Genomic DNA, 25,529 nt, shown 5'->3' on the forward strand with positions numbered 1-25,529 from the left:
TAAAAGCAAAAATCCTCTTCAGATTTCTTTCCCTGAGGGAAACCAGATGGTGGTCAATGCATCATCAAGATTAACGCTCAGTTTTGACCCAAGACCTACCTCACCAATACCCCAATTCAACTGTGTTCAGGCTTTTCATCACCACTGGCAGAAATGGTGCTCATCTTAAAGGATCCTGCACCCCAAGTCAGGCCTTGGCCATTACAACAATACTTCTTCATGAGACCCTCATGCTGTGCCATGTGCAGTTCAGCAATATTTTGCTTGACATCCCAGCAAACAAAGTCTTCCGTGTCCATGCAGGTTTCAGCATGGAGAAAGATTCATGTGAAGATTCAGGTGTCCTCCAGAAGTTCCTGGGTTCTCACCAGACCATCCTCCTTACCCTCTTTGTGGTACTGTTGTCAACAGACAATTCCAGTTTATGTACCAACTCTAGGAACACCACAGCCGGGTTCTTATACCTCCCAAATCCTTCCCCACCCATTCATGACTCCACAGCCCCACCAGCCTAAAGTCAGCTACGACATTAGCTATGGAGTATAAGACACTAACTTCCACTTGAACAGTTCCTTTTAACTGTGAAAAACGAGATTTCTAGCTCTAGACCTGGAGCCTAGCCCCTAAACAAGGCTTCTGGGAACTGTAAATAAAGGATCTTAAGCTGTTCCATTAAAAAAAAAGAGAGAGAGAGAGACTCAATTTCTCACCTGTCTACCACAAATCCACACTTAAACTGGTGGACTGAAGTGGCACTTAGAGTTCCCAGGAATTAACATCAATGTAGTGCCAGTGTTTCAAAATCCCTGAACAACCTGAATATTTCTTTTTCCCTGGCACATAGTCATTTTAGGAGATGGCCACAGGGGGTGTGGGGAAGACTTGGAAGAAGATTTTCAGTATATACTAATGGCAGTGCTGCAGTATCCTCCTTTAAGGAGATCCAACCTTGCCTTCAGTTATGGGGCTTAGGCGTAGAAACTGGTGAGAGGTCAGAACTCTCCACCGTGGTGACTAGAGTCATATTTTTGGCCACCATATATGGATTTTTTATACTATATATAGATGACAATTTCAGTAGGCTGGCCATCTATCTTATTCCTAGGGCCACCATAATCATTTAGCCACAAAAATTGCTGAGTGTCAACCTTCTGATTACCACTATATCTCTACTTCTCTTTATGGTAAATGTACTACTTTGGTGGTTAAACACTAATATTTGGCTTCTGTTACCCTGAAATGGGTCATCCCACCTACCTTACCTACAGAAGAAAGCCACTATAGAGCTTTTCGAGGATGTAAGTATTCCCATCACTAATATACTTTTCACCAGAATCCTTTCAGAGAATGTACTGGGAGGGGGGGGAGTGGATGTGCAGGTCAGTATGTGATAAATCTGCTCCAACATTTCTATCTCCCTAAGGCTTTGGATTTCTTCTTACCTTATGCCAGGAAAGTTCCAGTATCTCAACTTAAACACATGCCACTGTGGAGTCCAAGTTTCAGTGAATTTACCAAATAAATGATTAGCGTCACTTCCAGTCCTTAATTTCTGGTAAGTGTACTCATATTAACAAATTCTAACAACTCAGCGTTATATTCTTTGTTCTTTTCTTTAATTCCCCTATAATATACTCTCACACATATTCCCTGGGTTTCTGCCACTATATATGCAAATCGTGAAAATCTTTTGCTGTAAAAACTATTTCTTCCTGGTCAGACTTTATATTTGCCCTGCTAGAGGATTTTAACATCTGATTTTCGTTATGAGTCTCCTAAAAGTAAGAGGTGGTTGTGATGAGTCTTGAGGAAAATGGGCATCTCCTGGTAAGGCAATTGCCCCAGATGAGATTATTGCAAGGTTTTCAATTTAGTGAAGGCTAGTCTCACAAATACAGGAGGACAAACTGCCTCCATTGCCAAGAGACACTCAGAGTGACTCAGAAATTTGAGGTTATTAGTCTCCTAGTCCCACTAAATATTGAAAATTTGGAATGAGGTCCTTCTTCCCAATCAGTGCCCCAATTTTCACATGAGTAACTTGGCTGGGATGTGAATTCAATTAATACTATAATTCCGCAACCCATAATTCTTGATAAGTTGACCCCTTTATCATTGTATAATGACTTTCTTTGTCTCTTGTTGGAGCTTTTGGCTTAGAGTCTATTTTAAAGTCCGATGTTAAGTATAGCTACCTCTGCTCTATTTTGGTTTCACTTGCATGTATTCTCTTTTTCTACCCCTTCACTTTGAGCCTATGTGTGTCCTTAAAGCTGATCTGAGTCTCTTGTTTTGGTGGCATATATTTGGGTCTTGTTTTTTCATCCATCCAGCCACTCGATGCATTTTGATAGAGAATTTAATCCATATACATTTGGAGTAATTATCAGTAGGGAAAAACTTAATAATATCATCTTGTTAATGGTTTTCTGGTTGTTTCATAGTTCCTTTGTTGCTTTCTTCCTCTCTTACTGCCTTCCTTTGTGAATTGATGATTTTCCGTAGTAGTATGCTTTGATGCCATTCTTTTTATCTTTTGTGCATCTACTGTAGATTTTTGCTTTGTGGTTACCATGAAACATCGATTGTAACAATTATTTTAAGCTGATAACAATTTAATTTCAATTACATATAAAAACTCTATCTTTTTACCCTCCCATTTTGTTTTTGATGCCACCATTTACATCTTTTTATATTGTATATCCATTAGCAAATATTGTAGCTATAGTTATTTTTAATACTTCTGTCCTTTAACCTTTATACTAGAATTAACTAATATACTACCATATCACAGTATGGAAGTATTCTGAATTTGACTATATAGTTATATTTATCAGTATGTTTTATATTTTCATATGTTTTCATGTTACTAATTGTCCCTTTGTGCCGGCTTGAAGAACTCCTTTCACATTTCTTGTAAGGCAGTTCTAGTGGTGGTGAACTCCCTCAGCTTTTGTTTGTCTGGGAAAGACTTTGTCTCTCCTTCATTTCTGAGGAGAATTTTGTCAGATAGAGTATTCTTGATTATTTTAAATATATCACCCCACTTTCTCCTGGCCTGTGAGGTTTCTGATAAGAAATCCACTGATAGTCTTATGGGATTCCCTTGTAATTGACATACTTCTTTTCTATTGCTGCTTTCAAGATTAATCATTGTCTTTGTTTTTTGACAGTTTTATTACAATGTGTCCTGGGGAAGATGTCTTTGGGTTGAATTTGTTTGCGGACCTGTGAACTTCATGAACTTGGATGTGCAAATATCTCCCCAGATTTGGGAAGTTCTCAGACATATTTTTCAAAATAAGCTTTCTGCCCCTTTCTCCCTCTCGTTAGACTCTAGTAATACATAGTTTCTCTTAATGGTGTCCCACCAATCCCATACGCTTTCTTCATTCTCCTTCATTTTTTTCCCTTTGCTTTTCTCTGACTGGATCATTTCAAATGATCTGTATTCCTACTGTATTTATCTCCCAAAAAAGGAAAATGTTAATTTGAAAAGATATATGCACCCCTATGTTTATTGCAGCGTTACTTACAGTAACCAAGATGTGAAAGCAACCCAAGTGTCCATCAATGGATGAATGGATAAAGAAGATGTCACACGCCCACACAGACACATACACACAGGAATATTACTTAGCCATAAAAATAGAATGAGATCTTGTGGGGCACCTGGCTGGCTCCGCTGTTAATCATCTGCCTTCGGCTCAGGTCATGATCCCAGCGTCCCGGAATCGAGCCCCGCATTGGGCTCCCTGCTTGCTGGGAAGCCTGCTTCTCCTTCTCCTACTCCCCTTGCTTTTGTTCCCTCTCTTGCTGTCTCTCTTTGTCAAATAAATAAATAAAATCTTAAAAAAAAAAAGAATGAGATCTTGTCATTTGTGACAACATGGATGGACCCAAGAGGGTATGCTAAATGAGATAAGTCAAAGAAAGGATACAATATGATTTTACTTATATGTAGAATCTAAAAAAACAACACAAATAAACAAAAAGCAAAAACAAACTCATCGATACAGAGAACAAAGAGATACTTGTCACAGGAGAGAGAATTGAGGGATAGGCAAAATAGGTAAAGGGAGTGGGAGACACAGGCTTCCAACTATGGAATGAATAAGTCACAGGGATAAAAAGTACAGCATAGGGAATATAGTCAATGGTATTATAATAGTATTGTATGGTAACAGATGATAACTACACCTGTGGTGAGCATAACATAGTATATAGACTCATCAAATCACTATGTTGTACAACTGAAACTAATTTAACATTGTGTATCAACTATACTTCAATAATAATAATAATAATAATAATATCTGTGTTCAGATTCACTGATTCTTTCTTCTGCTTGGTCTAGTCTGCTATTGAAGCTCTTCATTGAATTCTTCATTTCAGTCCTTGTATTCTCCGGCTCTAAAATTTCTGGTGTTCTTTTTATGTTTTTCTCTTTGTGGAACTTATCATTTCATTCTTTTATTATTTTCTTATTTCATCAAATGGTTTATCTCTGTTCTCTTGTAGCATTCTGAGCATCTTTAAAACAATTATTAAAAACAATTATTTTGAATTCTTTGCTAGGTAATTTATGAATCTCTACTTCCTTGGGGTCCATTACTGGAAGTTTACTGTGTTCCTTTAGTGGTGTCATGTTTCCTTGATTCTTTGTGATTCCTATCACTTTTGTAGGTGTTTGTGTGTTTGAAGAAGAGTCATGTCTTCCAGATTTTATGGAATGACTTTGGTAAGGAAAGACCTTCACCTGTGGTTGGGGGTGTGCTGGAATATGCTGTGACCCTTGGTCTAGTGCTGCAGGATGCCAAGTGTGACGGCATGTAGTGCCTGTAGATGGGGATGGGTGGGAGTGGCATGGTGTCTCATTGACTCAGGAAGCTATGGTCCATGACATCAACAACTGCATGATCCTTGGTGAGAGCTACAGGCAGTACACAATGGCTGCAATTGTTGGATTCTTTTTTTTTTAAGATTTATTTTATTTTAGAGAGAGAGTATGAGTGTGGGGAGGGGCAGAGGGAGAGGGAAAGAATCCTAAAGCAGTCTCCCTGCTGAGCATGGAGCCTGACACAGGGCTCAATCCCAGGACACCGAGATTAGGACCTGAGCCAAAGTCAAGAGTCAGATGCTTAACTGACTGAACCACTGGGGCGCCCCAGGACTGTTGGATTCTTTAACAGAACCTCCAGTCTACTGGCTAGGGACCATGCCGGAGAACGATGGTGGCCATAGCCAGTAGTGTGCACACAGTTGGCTGTGGGGCCAGTTGAGGAGGCTGGCTGCAGTGGCCAGTTGCAGATGGATGTGCAGTGGTGAAGGCTAGGGCCCACAGCAGGGGCTGGGGCCAACTGCAGGCACACAGGCAGCTGCAGTGGCTCTGGCTGTCAATGTGCACATGTGTGACTATAGGGGCTAGCTGTAGGCACATGTTTGACAGGGGAGGCCAGTGATGGAAGTTGGGGCTGGTGTCTTGAGGGCGCACAACTGTAGGGTTAACTGAAAGTGAGTGGAGATGTACAGACCAATGACAGGGGTTAGGGTTCAATCCAGACCCACCAATAGCTGTACAGACCTTGGCCATTCGCATATACTTGTGGGGCTGCAGGAGCTTGCTGTAGCATATGCACAGTGGTTGAGGCTGATAATGGGAGTCAAGCCAGCAGCGTGACGGTAAATAGCTGCAGGAATCTCCTGCCATTCTCAGCAGTTATCTCTCTCTTACCCTGGCTTTTCTTTCCTGGCTTACCTTTAAGTGTTCATCAGCAAGGGTTTATCTTTAGCTTTTTTTTTTTTTCTTCTACTAGAAGATATTCTTATTGGGTGATCTCTACTAGCATCCTCCTGCAAATGCATCTTTCTGTCAATACCCAGGGGTTTAAGACTCATGGAAATCTAGCTAAATGACATTTCTGATCTTCTATTAGTCTGACAAATCAGAATTGTGTATGATTTCTCTCTTACCTTGGGAAACCCCTTCCTCAAGGATAACTGGCTACCCTTTCATATATGACTGACAATCTTGCCAATCAAGATGCCAAATGCTGCAATTCACCAATTTATAAATCTATTGGGAATGCATGTAAAGGGCCTGTACAAAATTCACAAAAACTCTGTCTCATAGCTGACAATCTAAGTAGAATGAATCTAGAATCTCATGAGTGGGAGTATGAGGTGTGCAGAATGCTCTGCACTTTGAGTAATTAAAATGCAAGTTAGTACTGTTCAGACTGGACAGTGCTTCTATCATTTTCCAATGGGCTTGATTCTGCATAACTTCCTACTAATGCACCATAATATATTTCAGTGTCAGTAAGATTCTTACTGGAAACTTCTATTAGACTACTGAGCAGGTGTCTTAAATGTGTTAACACCTCCAAACTCAAACTCTTATCATTCTCCCAACCTGATTTTCCTCTCTTTTCCTTATTTCACTTAATAGCATCATCATCCATTCAGTCTTGTAAATATGAAAAAAACACTCAGTGAACCTTAACTATTTCTCTTTCACACTTTAGATTCAATTCCCCCCCCCCAATCCTGATTATCATATCTGTTTTAGTTTAGGTTCCCTCAGAATAGAGCCTGATCCAAAGAGTTGAGTGCAAGTTCATTTATGAGGTGGTTCCAGGAAACAATGGTAAGGGAGTACAGAAGTAATACAGAAAAGTGAAGGAAGCCTGTATTATTGGGCAAGTTTTACTGGTAGGCAACTGAAGTTCTAACCCATTGGGGAACTCTGGAGTTCCCCACTCTGAAACCCACATGGGACTATATGCAGCTTCCTATCCATCACTGGCTGAGGGCTTCTCCTATTAGATATCAAGTCCCAAGCACTTCTTGCCTGTCCCCACATTTGGACTGGCGGGAAATGCTCAGACAGAATTCTAGGTGCTTGTGGTTAGAAACCATCTACATGTGCTGAAAAAGTGAAGCTGAAGGGATATGATTAGGGTATTGGCAAAATCTGGCAGGACTTGACTAGAGTGAGGGCCATTTTCCGCAGGTGCAACATTTTAGGTACAAAATCTACCTTCATTCTCTCTTCCCCCAGTGTTTCATAATTCTAGTCTTTGCTGGCAGAGGTAACTTTTTAAGATACCAATTTGATCATAGCTATCCTGTGCTTAAAAAGCACAGAGTAAAGTCCAAACTCCTTGATTCAGCATGATTAACCTTTACAGATTGAAAAGTGACCTTTTCAGCTGCCTCTCCTTCCATTTTCTTTTAATATAACTATGCTCTGCTCCATGAATGCTTCACTTTTTGAACTCGCATACCCTAGTGTGTATTGCTCCTTCTGCCTCAAATACTCTTCCCCTCTTCTTTTTTTTTTTTTAAAGATTTTATTTATTTATTTGACAGAGATAGAGACAGCCAGCAAGAGAGGGAACACAAGCAGGGGGAGTGGGAGAAGAAGAAACAGGCTCATAGCGGAGGAGTCCGATGTGGGGCTCGATCCTGTAACGCCGGGATCACGCCCTGAGCCGAAGGCAGACGCTTTAACCGCTGTGCCACCCAGGCACCCCTCTTCCCCTCTTCTTTACACAAAAATGTCTTATTAGCCCGTTAAAATCCAGTTTAGAAATTTATCTTTTCGTGAAAACTTCTCTGACCTCCCTGGGAAAAGTAATTGCTTACCCCTCTGTGTTCCTTGGCATTTTATATGCACCTCTACTTTTGCACTTTGCAGATTGAGTTGCATCTCTTTATCCTTTTTTCCATCCTAAACTAGGAACTCTTCAAAAGAAGTTTTCCTGTCTCCCTGAGCACAGGTCTTACTCATCTTTACAACCCCAATGTCTGCCTGCTTAGAGAAGGCACCCAATAAAGGTTTATTGCATTGGATTTATCTTGGTGCATCCAAACAAAACTGATTTTGAAGGAAATGGAAGGTAGCTTCCTAGCAATTTCAGGAGATGGACACCACAAGCAGAGAAAGCAGTCTGTGAGAATGTACAATTGGGACCTACCAAAGAAATCTATTTATATATCTATTATTTATGAACTGCTTCAAAAAGGCTATGAGGCAGCTATTCTAAAGTGTCGGAATCTGTCATCTCCAAAGGCAGTAATTTTGGTTTATTCAACTAGAACATGTGCTGATAAAAAGAAATGCAAATACTCTAGCACAGTATGAAGATACCATTTCAAATTAAATAGTCCCTAGATTGTAACCGCCCTAGAGGTAGAGGCCACGGATATAAAATTTACTTTTTACATAGTAACAAGACTAAATATACACAAATTCTTAAATGATTTTTGGCACACCAGTGATTTTGATAATTTGTGACTGAATCTGTAGTCATTTGCAGTGACTCTGATAATTATCCACTTTAATTCCTTAATATGAATAAATAAACAAGATAAATCACATTCCTCTCAGAACTCCTCATTCAAAAAAATGCTTTGTAGTAAGATTATTACACTGTCTATATGCCTTTCTCAAATGAGTTGGGTAGCCATCAAAGTTTCACTTCACCTCATCTGAATTGTTATTTCAAAAATTAATGAGGATGATAACGTTTTAAAAAATTCACTTGCATTACTGTTGTGTGTGTCTTTTTTTAATGGTAATGGTGGTGATTACTAATGGTTGAGTTTTCCTGTCTCCCTGGGCACTAGCCTAGTGCTAATCTAGTTTTGGCCAGTAACAACAGCAATAACAGTAGAAGAGTTTGAAAAGTTTAGCAGTTGAGAACTTTCCATTCAATAGAATGGTGGGATGCGTTGGTGGTTGGAGGTGATTTCAGTCTTCTGCAGTACTTTTTGTTGTTTATTAATATTTTCTTTCTCTCTTTTTGTTATTAATATTGGTCTGGTAATACTTTTCCCTACCATTTGATGATACCTTTCAGTGGCCCAGATGAGTGAGTCAGCATCTCAAGAGGACCCTGAACCTTCTCAGGTACCTGGCTTACATAGGTTTCTAACCACTTAACTATGAGAGGATTTGAGAGTCAACATTCTTGAGAAAATTGAGAGGCAATATCATATTTTATCATTTAATTACTTCTCTTTTTAGTTGATGTCTTCTGCTTCAGGTTGTGACAAAAGTGCTGAAAGAAAGAGGGTCAGGGGTCCATGGGTGGCTCAGTTGGTTAAGCATCCGACTCTTGATCTCAGCTCAGTCTTGATCTCAGGGTCATGAGTTCAAGCCCCGAGTTGGGCTCCATGCTGGGTGTGGAATCTACTAAAAGAAAAAGGGGTTGGAGGGGTCAAATAATAGCTGAGTCATAGTAGTCTGCTTCTAGTTGGTTGGCATTTATAACAAGTCTGCTACTGTTTGAATTTGTTACTACATCTACTTTGTGTGATTTTATTTGGTATGGTGTTTGCCCGTTATGTAAATTTTTTTTACATAAAAAGCTTACTATACTAGAGTATAAGATGTTAGTTTTATCTTTAGCTTCTTTTGGATACCACTACTAGCACTGTTTCCATTTCAGGAAAATGGAAAAGAAGACAAGGAAAGGAAAGAGGAAGCAACTGAAGTGGAAGAGCCTACTGAGGTAGAGTTTTCATGAATAATCAGATGTTAATGTCGGAAAGTAAACTGGACAAATTAATTTTCTTAAGGAGAAAGAAAAGAAAGTATGTGGGTATTCAAAAAGATTAAACAAAATGGCAAAAGAGGCTTAAGCTGACTCAGTTGAGTCAGTTGCAGGAAGCTTCCATGGACACGTAAATTATTTGTGAAAAACTATTATAATTATACGTAAAGGGTGCTTTCTAAAATCAGAACTATTACCCTGAGTACAATAACCACCAGTTTTTAGGGGAACTTCACTATTCATTCTGAAAACATAATTCCCATATTAATAATTTAAGTTACTTTGTGTTTATTTGAATACAAGAGTTCAAGAACATTCTATAGAAAAGGGGAGGCAATGAAAAATATGATTCACCTTTAAGTTCATTAACATAAGTCTTAAAGATATTCTATTTTCATTCTTTTAAAACTATACCAGCATGAAAACAAAACAAACAAGACCACATCAGCATGAGCACAAAAAGCTATTTTGCCATCATTTATTCATAAAACTAATCTTTAATTTCTTCAGTTAAAATGAAATATTTTTCTTTCCATCACAAACATGGAAAGTGATTCTAATAGTAAAACAATAGCATTTTCAAAAGTCCGATTTCACTATGTGGTGGTCTCAAATTATTTTTCTAGAAAGTATTGTGTAACACCATACTTTTGAGGATTAAAGTACATCTGGAATAATATTCTTAGCATATCACTTTGTTAGCCACAGGAAGATGGGATGACATGTTGAGCCAATGCATTTTATCTTGTTGATGCAGTAAGACTGTGATTACGGCTTTGCTTCTAATATACAGCATTAAATTCTCGAAAAATTAAGCAGGTATGTTCGGTAACTCCTACAAGGCATTTATCTGCATTCTTTAACTGGGAGAGTTGATGCAACTTTGAGGAAAAGTAACTCATTTTGAAATTGATGTTTCTTTTCTCCTTTCAGAGTTCACAGAGTGTACCCGGCAGTTCTGCATTAGACACCAGAAGCAATGTGGCAGAAACAGCAGCGGCTGAAATCAAATCCCAAGGTAGAGAACTAGCTTTCCCCTACACTGTGGAATTTAAAACAATTATATTTTCATTGGGGATGCATTCCGTAAGATTTTACCTTTAAAAAAAATATAATCCTGGGGTATTTTAAATACGATTTGGGAAATAGTTAAAAATACATTCCCCTCACCATCTATTAATACTTTTGAGGCAACTTTATTCATCTCATGCTTAAAGAGAAAATTTAGCTGAGAGCTGCCTGACACATACCCATTAATGCAAAAATAAAATGAAGAACACAAGTGATTTGGCGGGCTTTTTATTTGTTTGTTTCTCCTTTTTACTTCTGTACTTGACCACACATTTTTTCTGTTTGACTTCTAACCCCATCCTTAACCCAAATCCCACATAATTATGCACATTGGAAATTTATAGGATCTAAGACAAAAACAAGTGTGAAAGACATTCATCCCTTTCACTACAGTTCTTCTAGCTTCAGATATGTAGTGAAATCCTGTGCAATAAAAATTCTTGACACTATCTGAAATTTAACAATTTTAATCAATTGAAATTTGCTACTATTCGGTTTAAAACATTAAGTGTTTAGTATGTGCTAGGCTGAGATAGATCGAATTACAATAATAATTATTAAAGCATTTTCTAAACTATAAATTGGTATATAGATGCTACTTATAACTTTTAGGTGCTTATTTTTCTCCAAAGGGTTTTCTGTCTCTTAAACCAATTAAAAGCAATTATTTACTATTTTTTCTTATTAACATACATTATAATAAATATACATCAAGAACCAAACTTTCCAATACTTATTGTTTTAATTGTAAAATATAATATTTTCATAGCTTCACTAACTTTTAAAAAGTTTCTTGGGAAGTCCTTCTCCACCTGCCTCTCCCCCCAGCACCAGTTTCTTGATTTTGCTCCCACCCTCTGCCACCATTACCGCTAAATATACTTTACCTTTACCTTAATCATTTCAGCCAGGTTTTTTTTTTTTAAGTTTATTTATTTATTTTTAGTAATCTCTAACATGCAAGGTGGGGCTTGAACTTATGACCCTGAGATCAAGAGTTGCACCCTCTTCTGACTGAGCCAGCCAGGTGCCCTTCAGCCAGGTTTTTAAAAGAACACTTTCATTTTAAACATGCCAAACAGAATTGCTGTAAATTTAATTAGGTTTTTGTTTTAATCAGTTTGTGACCAAATTTGCACATGTAAAACTTCACACATATATTCCCTCTAGAAAACTTATCAGTCAAGAGTTTGTGGTATTTCCTGTTCTTGTACTTTCAATTTCTGTTATTGCTTTTCAACATATGGTAGAGGTAAATGTGTTTTGTTTAAGTCTATTCATCCCAGTATATGATATATACTGAAAACATTGCAGTTGCTTATTGCAATATCAGTTGTAATGCAATGTACTTATTTATTCAGTGACCAGTCACTATTAAACCTAATATTTTAAATCTCTCTTTGTAAACGTGTGTGTGTGTGTGTGTGTGTGTGTCTAAAAAGTGGGGATAGGAACTGTTAATGCAGTTTCAATATACCAAAGAAAATGTCTTTATTCTTGTTATATACTTGTCAAAATTAAAATGATGTCTTGTCAGGCAGCTCTCAGAATGCACTCAAATACGTATCTTTGCAAAGAAAATATTGTGTTTAAGTGTACATATGAACTCCTCATTTCTTTACCCTAGTTATTGTACTTGTCAGGATATGAGCTTAACTTACATTTTGAGAAGTCGTTTCTTTGAAAATATGTTTGCTCAGGGTGCCTGGCTGGCTCAGTCAGTAGAGCATGCGACTTTTGATCTTGGGGATTTAAGTTTGAGCCCCATGTTGGGTATAGAGATTACTTAAAAATAAAATACTAAAAAAAGAGAGAAAATGTTTGCTCAACTTTGTTCTTATTTCATATCCCTAAGATTAACAAAGTTTTGTAGGAAAAAGCATTTTCTTGCAGCTATTGAATCTTAATTCCAATAGTATTAAATAGTGCTTCTTTTCCTCCTTTTTCATAGTCATTCTACCTTCTGTACAAATGTTAAGAATCAAGCCAGCTGAGTTTCAGACGTGGCTTGTATTTAAGGAGAACATCATACATTTAGTTGAGTAGCCCTGCTGGGTCAATTTGCACCAGTTTAATCAGCAGCCAGTCCCACTAATGTTATAAGCCCTCTTGTGAAGAAAGAATCTGCTCAAGCTTATTATAATGTGGATAATAATTCATTCCTAAATATGTCCTAAAATAGGTTTGTACTGAGGCCATGCCCAGCAGGGAGCCATGAACTAAGTGCAAGAAATGATAAAAGTCACTTTGAAGGATGGACCTTTCAAAATATTAATATGGAATTCTTTTGTGTCCCTACTTATTTAGTTGAAAGCATTTATGCCTGAAGTACCTGAATAAGTCTTTGTATGTTAGGAGGTGGATTAATACAGGGGTGAAGGAGTACATGTTGGGGAAGAATTTGAAAGGCTTTTAATGCTATGAAGAGTTTAGGAAGGTAATCCTGAAAAAGAATTCCAGTGCTTAGCATAGTGCCTGCCACAAAATGAAGCATTATTATTACTGAGTGAATGTATAATGAATCAATCAATCTGTAAAAGATTTAGGAATGTCCAAGCATAGACCTGCTAAAAAACCCAGTACCCGCTTGAAACTATTTTCAGTTGAACCTCAGAATTAATTTGCCCTTGGGCAGTGCTGTAATTTATGATCCTCGAACTCAGAGGTCACTAAATCAGAAGACAGTGCAGATAGGCTTGTTTAGAATTCTGATTTATTAACCCTACTATTGCTGTGCCTCCTTTTTTTTTTTTTCTTGGTTTTATGGCTCTAAGAGAAGCGTTTGGAGTTGTAACCAAATACACATCTTCTTCCACTCTGCATATCAGTGCAAACACTAGGATTATTGCTTAGCAAACTATCATAGCCAAGCACACTAGAGAAGCACTGCAGCTAGATAGAGAATGTCCTTGTTCATGTGTGAGTGCACATATGAACCATGGCAGATGGGTAGATATTAAGTTGCTATACATCGGTAGCACTACCTTTAAAGCAGGAGAGGATCCTCTTTGGGTTATGCCGGAGAGGTAAAAGCAAAGAGAGTAACATTAGAACCCGCAGACTTTAAAGAATTGCTCTCTTTACACTTATTTAAAACAACAACAAAATCACTGTATATTAGTGAGCATCGTGATGAACCAGAGTGGAAATATCCCCTTCTCCTTAAAAATGTGGCTAACTTGTTGGCAAATACAACTGAGAGGTAAGGAAGAGCATTATACTACCCTCCTTACTGCCCCCATATTGGAATAAGAGAATCAACCAAAGAGGGAATAAAAACTTGGGAGGAGGTTCATAAATACTATTCAGTATTGGACATAAGACATTCTTCAGATGAAATACTGGCTTTTCAAGAGTTTCTTTACACACTACTTAATTTTTTCCTGGGCAGAAAGATGGATACTCTCTAGGTAGGATTTAAAAGTATTCTTCAGAGGGGCGCCTGGGTAGCGCAGTCGTTAAGTGTCTGCCTTCGGCTCAGGGCGTGATCCCGGCAGTCTGGGATCGAGCCCTACATCGGGCTCCTCCGCTGGGAGCCTGCTTCTTCCTCTCCCACTCCCCTGCTATGTTCCCTCTCTCGCTGGCTGTCTCTCTGTCACATAAATAAATAAAATCTTTAAAAAAAAAAGTATTCTTCAGAGTATTCGCAATAAGGCCAGGGATAATTTTAAATAAATCAATAAAACAAATTTTAAAATATTTGTGGATAACTCCCCACCAAAAATGAGAAGGAATAAATACATTGCAATACAGTCATATAATGATATACTATGAAGCAGTGAAAAATGAATGAACTAGTTACAACTGCACCAAAAATAATAAGATACCTAGGAATAAACCTAACCAAAGAGGTGCAAGACCTGTATTCTGAAACTATAAAACACTGATGAAAAAATGGAAGACGACACAAAGAAATATAAAGACATTCCATGCTCATGATTGGAAGAACAAATATTGTTAAAATGTCTATACTACCCAAACCAATCTATGGGTTTAATGCAATTCCTATCACAATACCAACAGCATTTTTCGCAGAACTAGAACAAACAACTCTAAAATTATTATGGAACCTTAAAGGACCCTGAATAGCCAAAGCAATTTTGAAAAAGAAAAGCAAAGCTGGAGGCATCACAATTCCAGACTTCAAGTTATATTACAAAGCTGTAGCAATCATAACAGTATGGTACTGACACAAAAATAGACACATAGATCAATGAAGCAGAAAATTCAGAAATAAACCCACAATTATATGGTCAATTAATCTTCAACAAAGCAGGAAAGAATATCCAATGGGAAAAGTATCTTCAACAAATGATGTTGGGAAAACTGGACAGCAACATGAAACTGAATTACGTTCTTATACCATGCACAAAAATAAACTCAAAATGGACGAAAGACCTAAATGAGAGACCTAAAACCATAAAAATCCTAGAAGAGAGCACAGGCAGTAACTTCTCTGATCGGAATATTCTTCAACCATCAAAAAGAATGAAATCTTGCCATTTGCAATGGCATGGATGGAATTAGTGTATAATGCTGAGCGAAGTAAGTCAGTCAGAGAAAGACAAATACCATGTGATTTCACTCATAAGTGGAATTGAAGAAACAAAACAAATGAAGAAAGAATGGGGGAATGGGTGAAATAGGTGATGGGAATTAAGGCATGCACTTGTTATGATGAGCACTGGGTGATGTATAGAATTGTCAAATCACAATATTGTACACCTGAAATTAATATAACACTGTATGTTAACTAAGTGGAATCAAAATAAAAAATTTTTTAAATTATTTTTTAATGGATGAGATAGAGCTGCATTTGTCAATAAAGATGAATTTCCAAACAAAATATTAAGTATCAAAAAGGTCACAGAATACACATGGCATGAAATCATTTTTATAAAATTTAAAAGCAAGAAGAACAATATTATACTGCTTAGATACAAGATAAATGCAGAGAAATGATAAACATGAAATTCAGAATAGAGTTTCTTTTAAAGTAGGGGTGTATGGGAGGCTTTAATTTTTAGGTAATTTTTTTCTTAAACTGAGAGTAGATACATGGCTACCTATTATGTCATCATTATATTTACAGGTCTTAAATATTTACTAATAAATAAGATTTAAAAAAATACTGCTCTATACTATGGAGGTTCTAGTCTTTTGCACTTTCATTGCACTGTTACTATTTAATGAGAGTTATTAATGATTGAGGCATAAATCAATAACTACTTTCTGGTTATCTTAAAAATAATGACTATAAAAATAATTTCCATATCTATTTCTTCTTTTCTTCTGCATCCACAAATAACAAAAGCAAAAGACTTTAATAATACACGGCCCTTATCCTATTGTGATTCAGCTGGGCACTGGTACTTTGTTCAGCACACAGAAGTAAATTGACCAGTGAGTAATATTTGTAAAGGCCTGAAACTACTTCATCTCCATGGCCATGTCAGAAAAAAACTTAATATTCCCATTAAGTTTTTTATTCCAATCACCTCAGCAGACATCGATACATATATATAAAAAATCTGATAGCTTATTGTTCAGAGCCTGAGTTAGCTAGGTCTCAAGAACCCAGAGTTATGCTAGGAAAAAGTCATGCAATTCTATGTGCTAACACCAACAAAAATATATGGTCTTCCATCTCAGACGGACTTTCTGTATTACTTGGAAACCTATCTATGTGTTTGTTGTCTGCTCCTTTCCACCTTCATAACAATTATTTCAAACTTTTTATTATGCACAGTCAAGTCTATGATCCCACCATTCGTTGGTTTTAGCAATATTTATTTTATTCCATAAAAAATAGAGGCCATTAGAGGGAATGCCCTCAGTAAAGTGTAGGAAACACCTCATCCAAGTTTATTATATATTCTTTTTTTTAATGTTTTTTTTATTATATTATGTTAGTCACCATACAGTACATGCCTGGTTTCTGATGTAAAGTTCGATGATTCATTAGTTGCATATAACACCCAGTGCACCATGCAATACGTGCCCTCCTTAGTACCCATCACCAGTCTATCCCATTCCCCCACCCCCCACCCCTCTGAAGCCCTCAGTTTGTTTCTCAGAGTGCATAGTCTCTCATGCTTATTATATATTCTTGATCTCAATCTCTCTTATCTCCTCAGACCCTGAGGACCCTCACCAATCTCTCTCCTGTAGCTTCTGTTTTCCTCTCTACATTGGCTCCTTCCTTCTGTTCTCTAAATGCAGTCAAGACTATCCCACCTTCAAAGAAAAATCCTTCCCTTCAGAATCACATTCCTTGAAATAATTGTCCATTTGTCCAGTCTCCATTTCACCTCCAAGCCCCTCCCCAACCCACTGAAGTCTTGGTTCCTTCCATTCTTATCAAAGAAATCACCGAGGTCAGTGAAGAATAACTGGATGCTAGATCCAATATATGCTTTCTACTTCTTAAATCATTTGATTTCTCTGCAGCATTTGACACTATTGACCACTTCCTCTGTAGTGATAATTTTTTTTTGTCTGTCCAACATCTCTTTGGGAAACCACCCTTCTGTCCTTAATCCATTTGGTTTAGATGTGGCTGACTCCACCCCTTTATTTCCAGGGATAGGTGGTAATCCAAACCTGATCAATCAGATTCACCACCCCTTCAATGCTGTGGATGGTTCAGAAATAGGCATATAATTTAGACCAAGTGAATTAAAACCTTTCCCAGATTTTTTTCCCAGATTTTTTAAACTGGAATTTTAATGGCAGATTTTAAAAATCAATGATTATAAAGATTATGCAAATCTAAAGCTGCTGGTGACCATTTTAATCAACATATGAGGACAACCTGCCTAAAAATTAATTCAACAGAGTAAATTAGAAACTAGAGGTGCATTTCAGTGATGCCTGAAAACAGTTATGGACTTTCCAGCTATATGAACTAATGCTTTTCATTTTTAATTTAAGCTATGTGAGATGGATTCCTATTGCTTGAAATTGAAAGGATCTTTGTTAATACAGCATTCTTGAAACTCTTCTTGTGGTTTCTGTGATTCTAACCTCTCCTATTTTCCTCCCAGCTCTCCCACTCCTGTGTTCTTTTTTTGCCTGTTCTTTAAAAATGTTGCATAAAACTTGTAAGTCCTATAATGACTTTTGAGCAGTAGCAACATCCTGACCTAAACAACAAAAAACTAATTTTATTAAACATGTCTGGTATTTTTTAAATGTTGCATAAGTTTCCTTTCTTGATCCTCTTCTCACTCTAGACATTCTCTCTGTGTGAGCTCATTCAATAATAATAATAACTATAGACGTTTTAGGATATATAATTTCATATATATGCATATAATTATATATGCATATAATTTTTTCATGACTATCCTGCAAAGTATAATTTTGTTTCCATTTTACAGGAATAGAAACTGAGTCTAAACTGAGTAACTTGTTCTAAATCATGGGGCTAGGAAAGGCAAGAGCTGGTATTTGAACCCTGCTATCTGTGATTCCAATGCCCATAATATTTTTTAACACAACATTTATTCATTTATCAAGTAATTGAGTTCTTACTATGTTTCTGACACTGTTCTAACCACTGGGAGACAGAGTTTCTGCATTAACGTGTCTTAATTTCTAAAGGTGTGTTAGAAACAGACTATTCCTCCCGCCAAAATCCTTGGTTTTAGCCAGTGCAATAATGCAAATAAAGGAAATCAAAGTTATAAAAATTATAAAGAATAAAGTAGAAATGTCTTTTTTTTGCAGATGACATAATTGAATAAAGCAATCGATATAAATTTAACAAGGTTTCTGCACACAAAGTCAACATACAAAAAACAATGATAAGTGCATTACTTACCTTGACTTAGCTTGTGAGGGACGGTAATTGTGACCCTGTGTCTTCTCCTGTCACCTGCGCCTGCTAACCTGTAGCCACCATGCATGAGTGCATGTCATCCACACTGGCCAGGCTGGTGTCCAGATTGACAATGAATACCGGTGGCTCTGTTGCCTGGAACACGGCATCCAGCCTGATGGCCAGATGCCAAGTGACAAGACCACTGGGGGAGGAGATGACTCAACACCTTCTTCAGTGAGATGGGTGCTGGCCAGCATGTGCCCAGGGCAGTGTTTGTAGACCTGGAACCTACAGTCATTGATGAAGTTCACACTGGCACCTACCATCAGCTCTTCCACCCTGAGCACCTCATCCCAGGCAAGGAAGTTGCTTCCTGAGGACACTACATCATTGGCAAGGAGATTATTGGTCTTGTCTTGGACTGAATTTGGAAACTAGGTGACCAGAACACAGGTCTTCAACACTTCTTGGTTTTCCACAGCTTTGGAGGGGCAACTGGCTCTGGGTTCACCTCCATACTGATGGAACATCTCATCCCTCTGTCAATTATGGCAAGAATTCCAAGCTGGAGTTCTCCATTTACCCAGCCCCCCAGGTTTTCACAGCTGTAGTTGAGCCCTACAGCTATCCTCAGTACTGACTCCACCCTAGAGCACTCTGACTGTACCTTCATGTTAGACAAAAAAGCCATCTATGACACTGTTGCAGAAACCTCGATATTGGAGCACCTGGGTGGCTCAGTCGGTTAAACGTCCAACTCTTGATTTTTGGCGCAGGTCATGATCTCATGGGTTGTGGGATCAAGCCCCACACCTGGATTCACACTCACCAGGGAGTCTGCTTGAAAGATTCTCTCCCTCTGCCCCCCCCACTCGCAGGTGCATGAACATGCTCTTTCTCTATTAAAAAAAAAAAGTAGAAGCCTCAATATTAAATGCTCAAACTACACTAAACTTAACCGCCTTGTTAGCCAGATTGTGTCTTCCATTGCTGCTTCCCTCAGATTTGATGGAGCCCTGAATGTTGATCTGACAGAATTCCAGACCAACCTGGTGCCCTATCCCTGCATCCACTTTCCTCTGGCTACATATGCTCCTGTCATCTCTGCTGAGAAAACCTACCATGAACAGCTTTCTGTAGCAGAGATCACCACTGCATGCTTTGAGTCAGGCAACCAGATCGTGAAATATGACCCTTGGCGTGATAAATATGTGGCTTGCTGCCTATGATTCCCCAAGATGTCAATGCTGCCATTGCCACCATCAAGACCAAGTGCAGCATCCAGTTTGTGGACTGGTGCCTCACTGACTTCAAAGTTGGCATTAATTACCAGCCTCCTACTGTGGTACATGGTGGAGACCTGGCCAAAGTACAGTGAACTGTGTGTATGCTGAGCAACACCACAGCCATTGCTGAGGTCTGGGCTCCCCTGGACCATAAGTTTGACCTAATGTATGCCAAGTGTGTCTTTGTTCACTGGTATGTGGGTGAAGGCATGGAGGAAAGAGAGTTTTCTAAGGCCCATGAGGACATAGCTGCCCTTGAGAAGATTTATGTGGAAGTTGGTGTGGATTCTGTTGAAGGAGAGGGTGAAGAAGAAGAAGAAGAAGAGGAATACTAATTACCATTCCTTTCAGCCCTGTGGCTTGTCACACCTAGAACTTTAGTTTAAACATTTGCCGAAAGGCATTAAAGCTTTCTGGTTATATTGTCTTCACTTTTTAGCTGCGATCATGCCTTACTTTTCTATGCATACCAGTAAGATTTTTCCATCATGTCTCAAAGTAAAGGCTTTAAGAAAGAAAAAAAAAATCCACAAAAACTATTATATTTATATATATTAGCAACAAATAATTAGAAAATAAAAAATTAAATACCATTTTAATAGCATCAAAACCATTAAATATCTAGAAATAAATCTAACCAAAAATGAGCAAAACCTCTATACTGAAATTATAAAGCTTTGCCAAAAGAAATTAAAGATGTCCTAAATAAATGAAAAGATATATCTTAGAACCAACAAAGATGGCGGAGGAGTAGGAGATCTTAGTTTTGTCTGGTGCCAGGAATTCATCTAGATAGCTATCAAATCGTTCTGAACACCTGCAAACTCAACCTGAGATCTAAGAAAAGAATAACTACAACTCTATGAATAGAAAAACGACCTCTCTGCAAGGTAGAGGGTGTGGAATGTGAATTCAAGGTGATATATGGAAAGATAAACTGCAGGGGGAGGAGCCTCCGTAAGCCAGCAACAGAGTGATACAGCAGCGGAGTGCAAAATTGGAACTTTTAGAAGTCTGCTTCTATAAGGGACATTTGTGCCTGAAAGGCACTCAGGTGGTGACGTGGGGCAGAATCCTAGGTGGGACAGTGTGGTCTCAGGATCCCCGGGGTCACAGGAAGAGTGGAGGTGCCTGAGTGTGGCAGAGTTCCCAGGCATTGGAGAGGGGAAGCTGCCTGCAATCAGTAAACCCAGGAGTGGGCTTTCACCTTGGTGTTGCCATAAGCCATGAACCCCGGTGTGATCAGGTGACCGCACTGACAGCAGGGGCCCAGCAAGTGGCAGAACTGCAAGAAGACCCTCCCCTTCCTCCCCTGGGAGGAGTGGCACCGGTGCACACCATAGGAGTTGGCTGGGTTTGGAGACTCAAAACGGGGTTGCATGCCTGAGATAGAAACTCTCTGTCCCAGGCTGGGTGAGCACGGAGTGCAGACAGACACCAGGAAGACAGGAGTGACTGACTGCTTTTCCCTGAGGGCACCCTGAGGAGTGAGGCCCTGAGCTTTTGGCTCCAGGGCTGGAGATTGGGAGGCCGCCTTTTTTATTCTCATCTTCTAAAGTGGTGAGGAAACCCTTCAGGGAACAAACCCACGTAGAGCAAACCAGAACAGCTGTGTTAGTCTGGCCTTTTGGCAAGAGGGGTGCAATTCCACCCAGGGCAAAGATATCTAAGAATCAACACAACAGGCCCCACCTCGGATCAGCAAGAACATCCAACTAAGACCAAGTCAAGTTTACCAGTCAGAGAGAACTGCAAAACTCCAGTGCTAAGTCTTTCAATTTTAATTTTTTTCTCTTTCCTCTTTCAACCTACTTCTTATTTTACCAACTCTTTTTTAAAAATCTTTTTTAGTTTTCATTTTTACAGTTACATTCCAGCCTTTCATTGTATTTAATTTTATTTTTGTACATATGTAAGTTTTTCTTTCTTTACAATTCGGGATGCAGTTTCTTCTAACAAACAGACCAAAATACATCCAGAATCTAGTGCATGACTCTCTTCTCTTCACCTGTGTGATCATATTCTCTCTTTCTTTTCCCTCTCTTCTTCTTCCTTTGTTAAAGTCTTTTTTTTATTATTATGTTCAGTTAGCCACCGTATAGTACATCATTAGTTTTTGATGCAGTGTTCAATGATTCATTAGTTATATATAACACCTGGTGTTAAAGTCTTTTTTAATTTTCATCTTTACAGTTACATTCTATCCTTTCATTGTATTTAATTTTATTTGTGTGTATATATATATATATATATATATATTTCTTCTTTCTTTACAATTTTGGAAAGTATTTTCTTCCAACAAATGGACCAAAATACACTCAGGATATAGTGTATTGCTCTGTTCTGTTCACCTGTCTGTTTATATTCTTTCCTTTTATTATTAATTTTATTTTTGTACATATATAACTTTTTCTTTCTTTACAATTTGGGATCTAGTTTTCTAAAAAAAAAAAAAAAGACCAAAATGCACACAGAATCCAGCGTATTGCTCTATTCTTCTCATATTCTGATTATATTCTCTTTTTTTCTTTTTAATTTTTTTTTCAGTTTTGGATCTCTTTTGATTTTTTTAGTGTATATTTTTCTGGCGTCATTGTTGCCATTTTTGTATTTTGTTCTCTTGTTCATCTATTCTTCTCTGGACAGAATGACAAGATGGGAAAACTCACCTCAAAAAAGAGAACAAGATGCAGTATGACTGCCAGGGACCTAATCAGTATGGAAATAAGTAAGATGTTGAAACTAGGGTTCAGAATAATGATTATAAAGGTACCAGCTATGCTTGAAAAAAACAGAGAAGACACTAGAGAATCCCCTTCTGGAGAAATAAAAGAACTAAAATCTAACCAAGTTGAAATAAAAAAGGCTATTAATGAGATGCAATAAAAAATGGAGGCTGTAACTGCTAGGATAAATGAGGTAGAAGAGAGAATTAGTGTTATAGAAGATCAATAATGGAGAATAAAGAAACTGAGAAAAAGAGAGATAAACAACTACTGGATCATGAGGGGAGAATTATAGAGATAAGTGATACCATAAGGTGAAACAATATTAGAAAAAGTGGATTCTCAGAAGAAGCAGAAAGAGAGAGGGGGGCAGAAGGTATATTGGAGCAAGTTATAGTGGAGAGCTTCCATAATCTGGGGAAGGAAACAGGCATCAAAATCCAGGAGGCACAAAGAACCCACTCAAAATCAATAAAAATAGCTCAATAACCCAACATATAATAGTGAAACTTATGGATCTCAGAGACAAAGAGAAAATCCTAAAAGCAGCTCAGGACAAGAGGTCTGTAACCTACATGTGTAGAAACATTAGACTGGCAGCAGACCTATCCACAGAGACCTGGCAGGCCAGAAAGGACTGGCATGATGTATTCAGGGTACTAAAAGAGAGAAATATGCAGCCAATACTTTAGCTAGCTAGCTGTCATTCAAAATAGAAAGAGCCATAAAAACTTCCAGGACAAACAGAAACTAAAAGAATTCATGATCACCAAACCAGCCCTACAAGAAATATTAAAAGGGATCCTCTAAGCAAAGCAAGGAACAGAGACAATATACAGTAACAGTCACTTTACAGGTAATACAATGGCACTAAATTCATATCTATCAATAGTTACTCTGAATGTAAATAGGCTAAATGCCCCAATCAAAAGACACAAGGTATCAGATTGGATAAAAATGCAAGACCCAATGATATGCTGTCTGCAAGAGACTCATTTTAGACCCAAAGACACCTCCAGATTGAAAGTGAGGGGGTGGAAAACAATTTATCATGCTAATGGACATCAAAAGAAAGCTGGGGTGGCACTCTTTATATCAGACAAATTAGATTTTAAACCAAAGACTGTAATAAGAGATGAGGAAGGACACTATATCATAATTAAAGGTCTATCCTACAAGAAAAACCTAACAATTGTAAATATTTATGCCCCTACATGGGAGCAGCCAATTATGTAAACCAATTATTAACAAAACTAAAGAAAGACATCAATAATAATACAATAATAGTAGGGGACTCTAACTTACTGCAATGGACAGATCATCTAAGCCAAAGATCAACAAGGAAACAAGGGCTTTGAATGACACACTGAACCAGATGGACTTCACAGATATATTCAGAGCATTCCATCCCAAAGCAACAGAATACACATTCTTCTCAAATGCACATGGAACATTCCCCAGAATAGATCACATACTGGTCACAAATCAGGTCTCAACCAGAACCAAAAGACTGAGATCATTCCCTGCATACTTTCAGACCGCAATGCTTTGAAACTTTAACTCAATCACAGAAGTAAATTTGGGAAGAACAAAAATACATGGACTAAAGAACATCCTACTAGAGAATGAATGGGTCAACCAGGAAATTAAAGAAGAGTTTTAAAAATTCATGGAAACAAATGAAAACGAAAAGACAACTGTTCAAAACCTTTGGGATGCAGGAAAAGCGGCCCTGAGAGTGAAGTATATAGCAATACAAGCCTTTCTCAAGAAACAAGAAAGGTCTCAAATACACAACCTAGCCTTACACTTACAGGAGCTGGAGTAAGAACAGCAAATAAAGCCTAAACCCAGCAGGAGAAGAGAAATAATAAAGATTAGAGCAGAAATCAATGAAATAGAAACCAAAAGAATAGTAGAACAGATCAACAAAACTAGGAGCTGGTTCTTTGAAAGAAATAATAAGATTGATAAGCCCCTGGCTGGACTTATCAAAAAGAAAAGAGAATGGACCCCAAAAAATAAAATCATGAATGAAAGAGGAGCGATCACAACCAACACTGAAGAAATACAAACAATTATAAGAACATATTATGAGCAACTATATACCAACAAATTAGTCAATCTGGAAGAAATGGATGCATTCCTAGAGACGTATAAACTACCAAAACTGAACCAGGAAGAAATAGATAACCTGAACAGACCCATAACCAGCAAGGAAATTGAAGCAGTAATCAAAAATCTCCCAACAAACAAGAGTCCAGGACCGGTTGGCTTCCCAGGGGAATTCTACCAAACATTTAAAGAAGAATTAATACCTATTTTTCTGAAGCTGTTTCAAAAAAATAGAAATGGAAGGAAAACTTCCAAACTCTTTCTATGAGACCAGCATTACCTGGATCCCAAAATCAGACAAAACCCCACCAAAAAGGAGAATGACAGACGAATATCCCTGATGAACGTGGATGCAAAAATTCTCACTGAAATACTAGCCAATAGGATCCAACAGTACTTTAAAAGAATTATTCACCACAACCAAGTGGGATTTATTCCTGGGCTGCAAGCGTGGTTCGTCACCTGCAAATCAATTGATGTGATACACTACATAAATAAAAGAAAGGACAAGAACCATATGACCCACAGCAGCTCTTTCTGCCCACGCGTCCTGTCCCCGTGCTTTAATAAACCACCAATTTTGCACCAAAGACGCCTCAAGAATTCTTTCTTGGTCGTCGGCTCCAGACCCCACCCCACTGAACCTCGCGAGTATTCCATGTCCTCATCAAGGTTTTTTGACGCAGAGGTATGTTTAAATAGGGCTGGGAGAGAGGAGTTAAGATGGCGGAGGAGTAGGGGACCCCTTTTTCAGCCGGTCCCCTGAGTAGAGCTGGATAGGTACCAGAGCAGCCTAAATAATGACGGAATCAGCCTGAGACGCAGGAAGATACATCTGGATCTCTAAAAATGAACATCTCCAGCGCTGAGTATTGAGGTACGAAGAGGGGAGCTGTGAAACCGCGCACAGATATCGGAAGATAAATGGAAGGGGGAGGGAGCC

General features: G+C 38.2%; 1 protein-coding gene and 1 pseudogene across 2 annotated transcripts in view; both read left to right on the forward strand.

Moving 5' to 3' along the window:
* The window catches only part of EFCAB5 (EF-hand calcium binding domain 5), a 199,624-nt gene that overhangs the window by 9,394 nt on the left and 164,701 nt on the right, over positions 1–25,529 (forward strand). Inside the window, exons 2-5 of one of the 2 annotated variants that reach the window (XM_040641087.1) lie at positions 1,453–1,555; positions 8,868–8,917; positions 9,459–9,521; positions 10,497–10,581. In XM_040641087.1, coding sequence (XP_040497021.1) covers positions 8,876–8,917; positions 9,459–9,521; positions 10,497–10,581 — 190 coding nt within the window. In that variant the 5' untranslated portion in view covers positions 1,453–1,555; positions 8,868–8,875. Of the gene's footprint in view, positions 1–1,452; positions 1,556–3,173; positions 3,573–8,867; positions 8,918–9,458; positions 9,522–10,496; positions 10,582–25,529 lie in introns of those variants that run through there. The other variant, XR_005837490.1, reaches the window with a different exon arrangement.
* On the forward strand, positions 18,539–20,080 carry LOC103667202 (annotated as a pseudogene).

Source organism: Ursus maritimus, unplaced genomic scaffold (genome assembly GCF_017311325.1).
Source record: "Ursus maritimus isolate PB19 unplaced genomic scaffold, ASM1731132v1 scaffold_24, whole genome shotgun sequence".
Taxonomy (NCBI): Eukaryota; Metazoa; Chordata; class Mammalia; order Carnivora; family Ursidae; genus Ursus; species Ursus maritimus.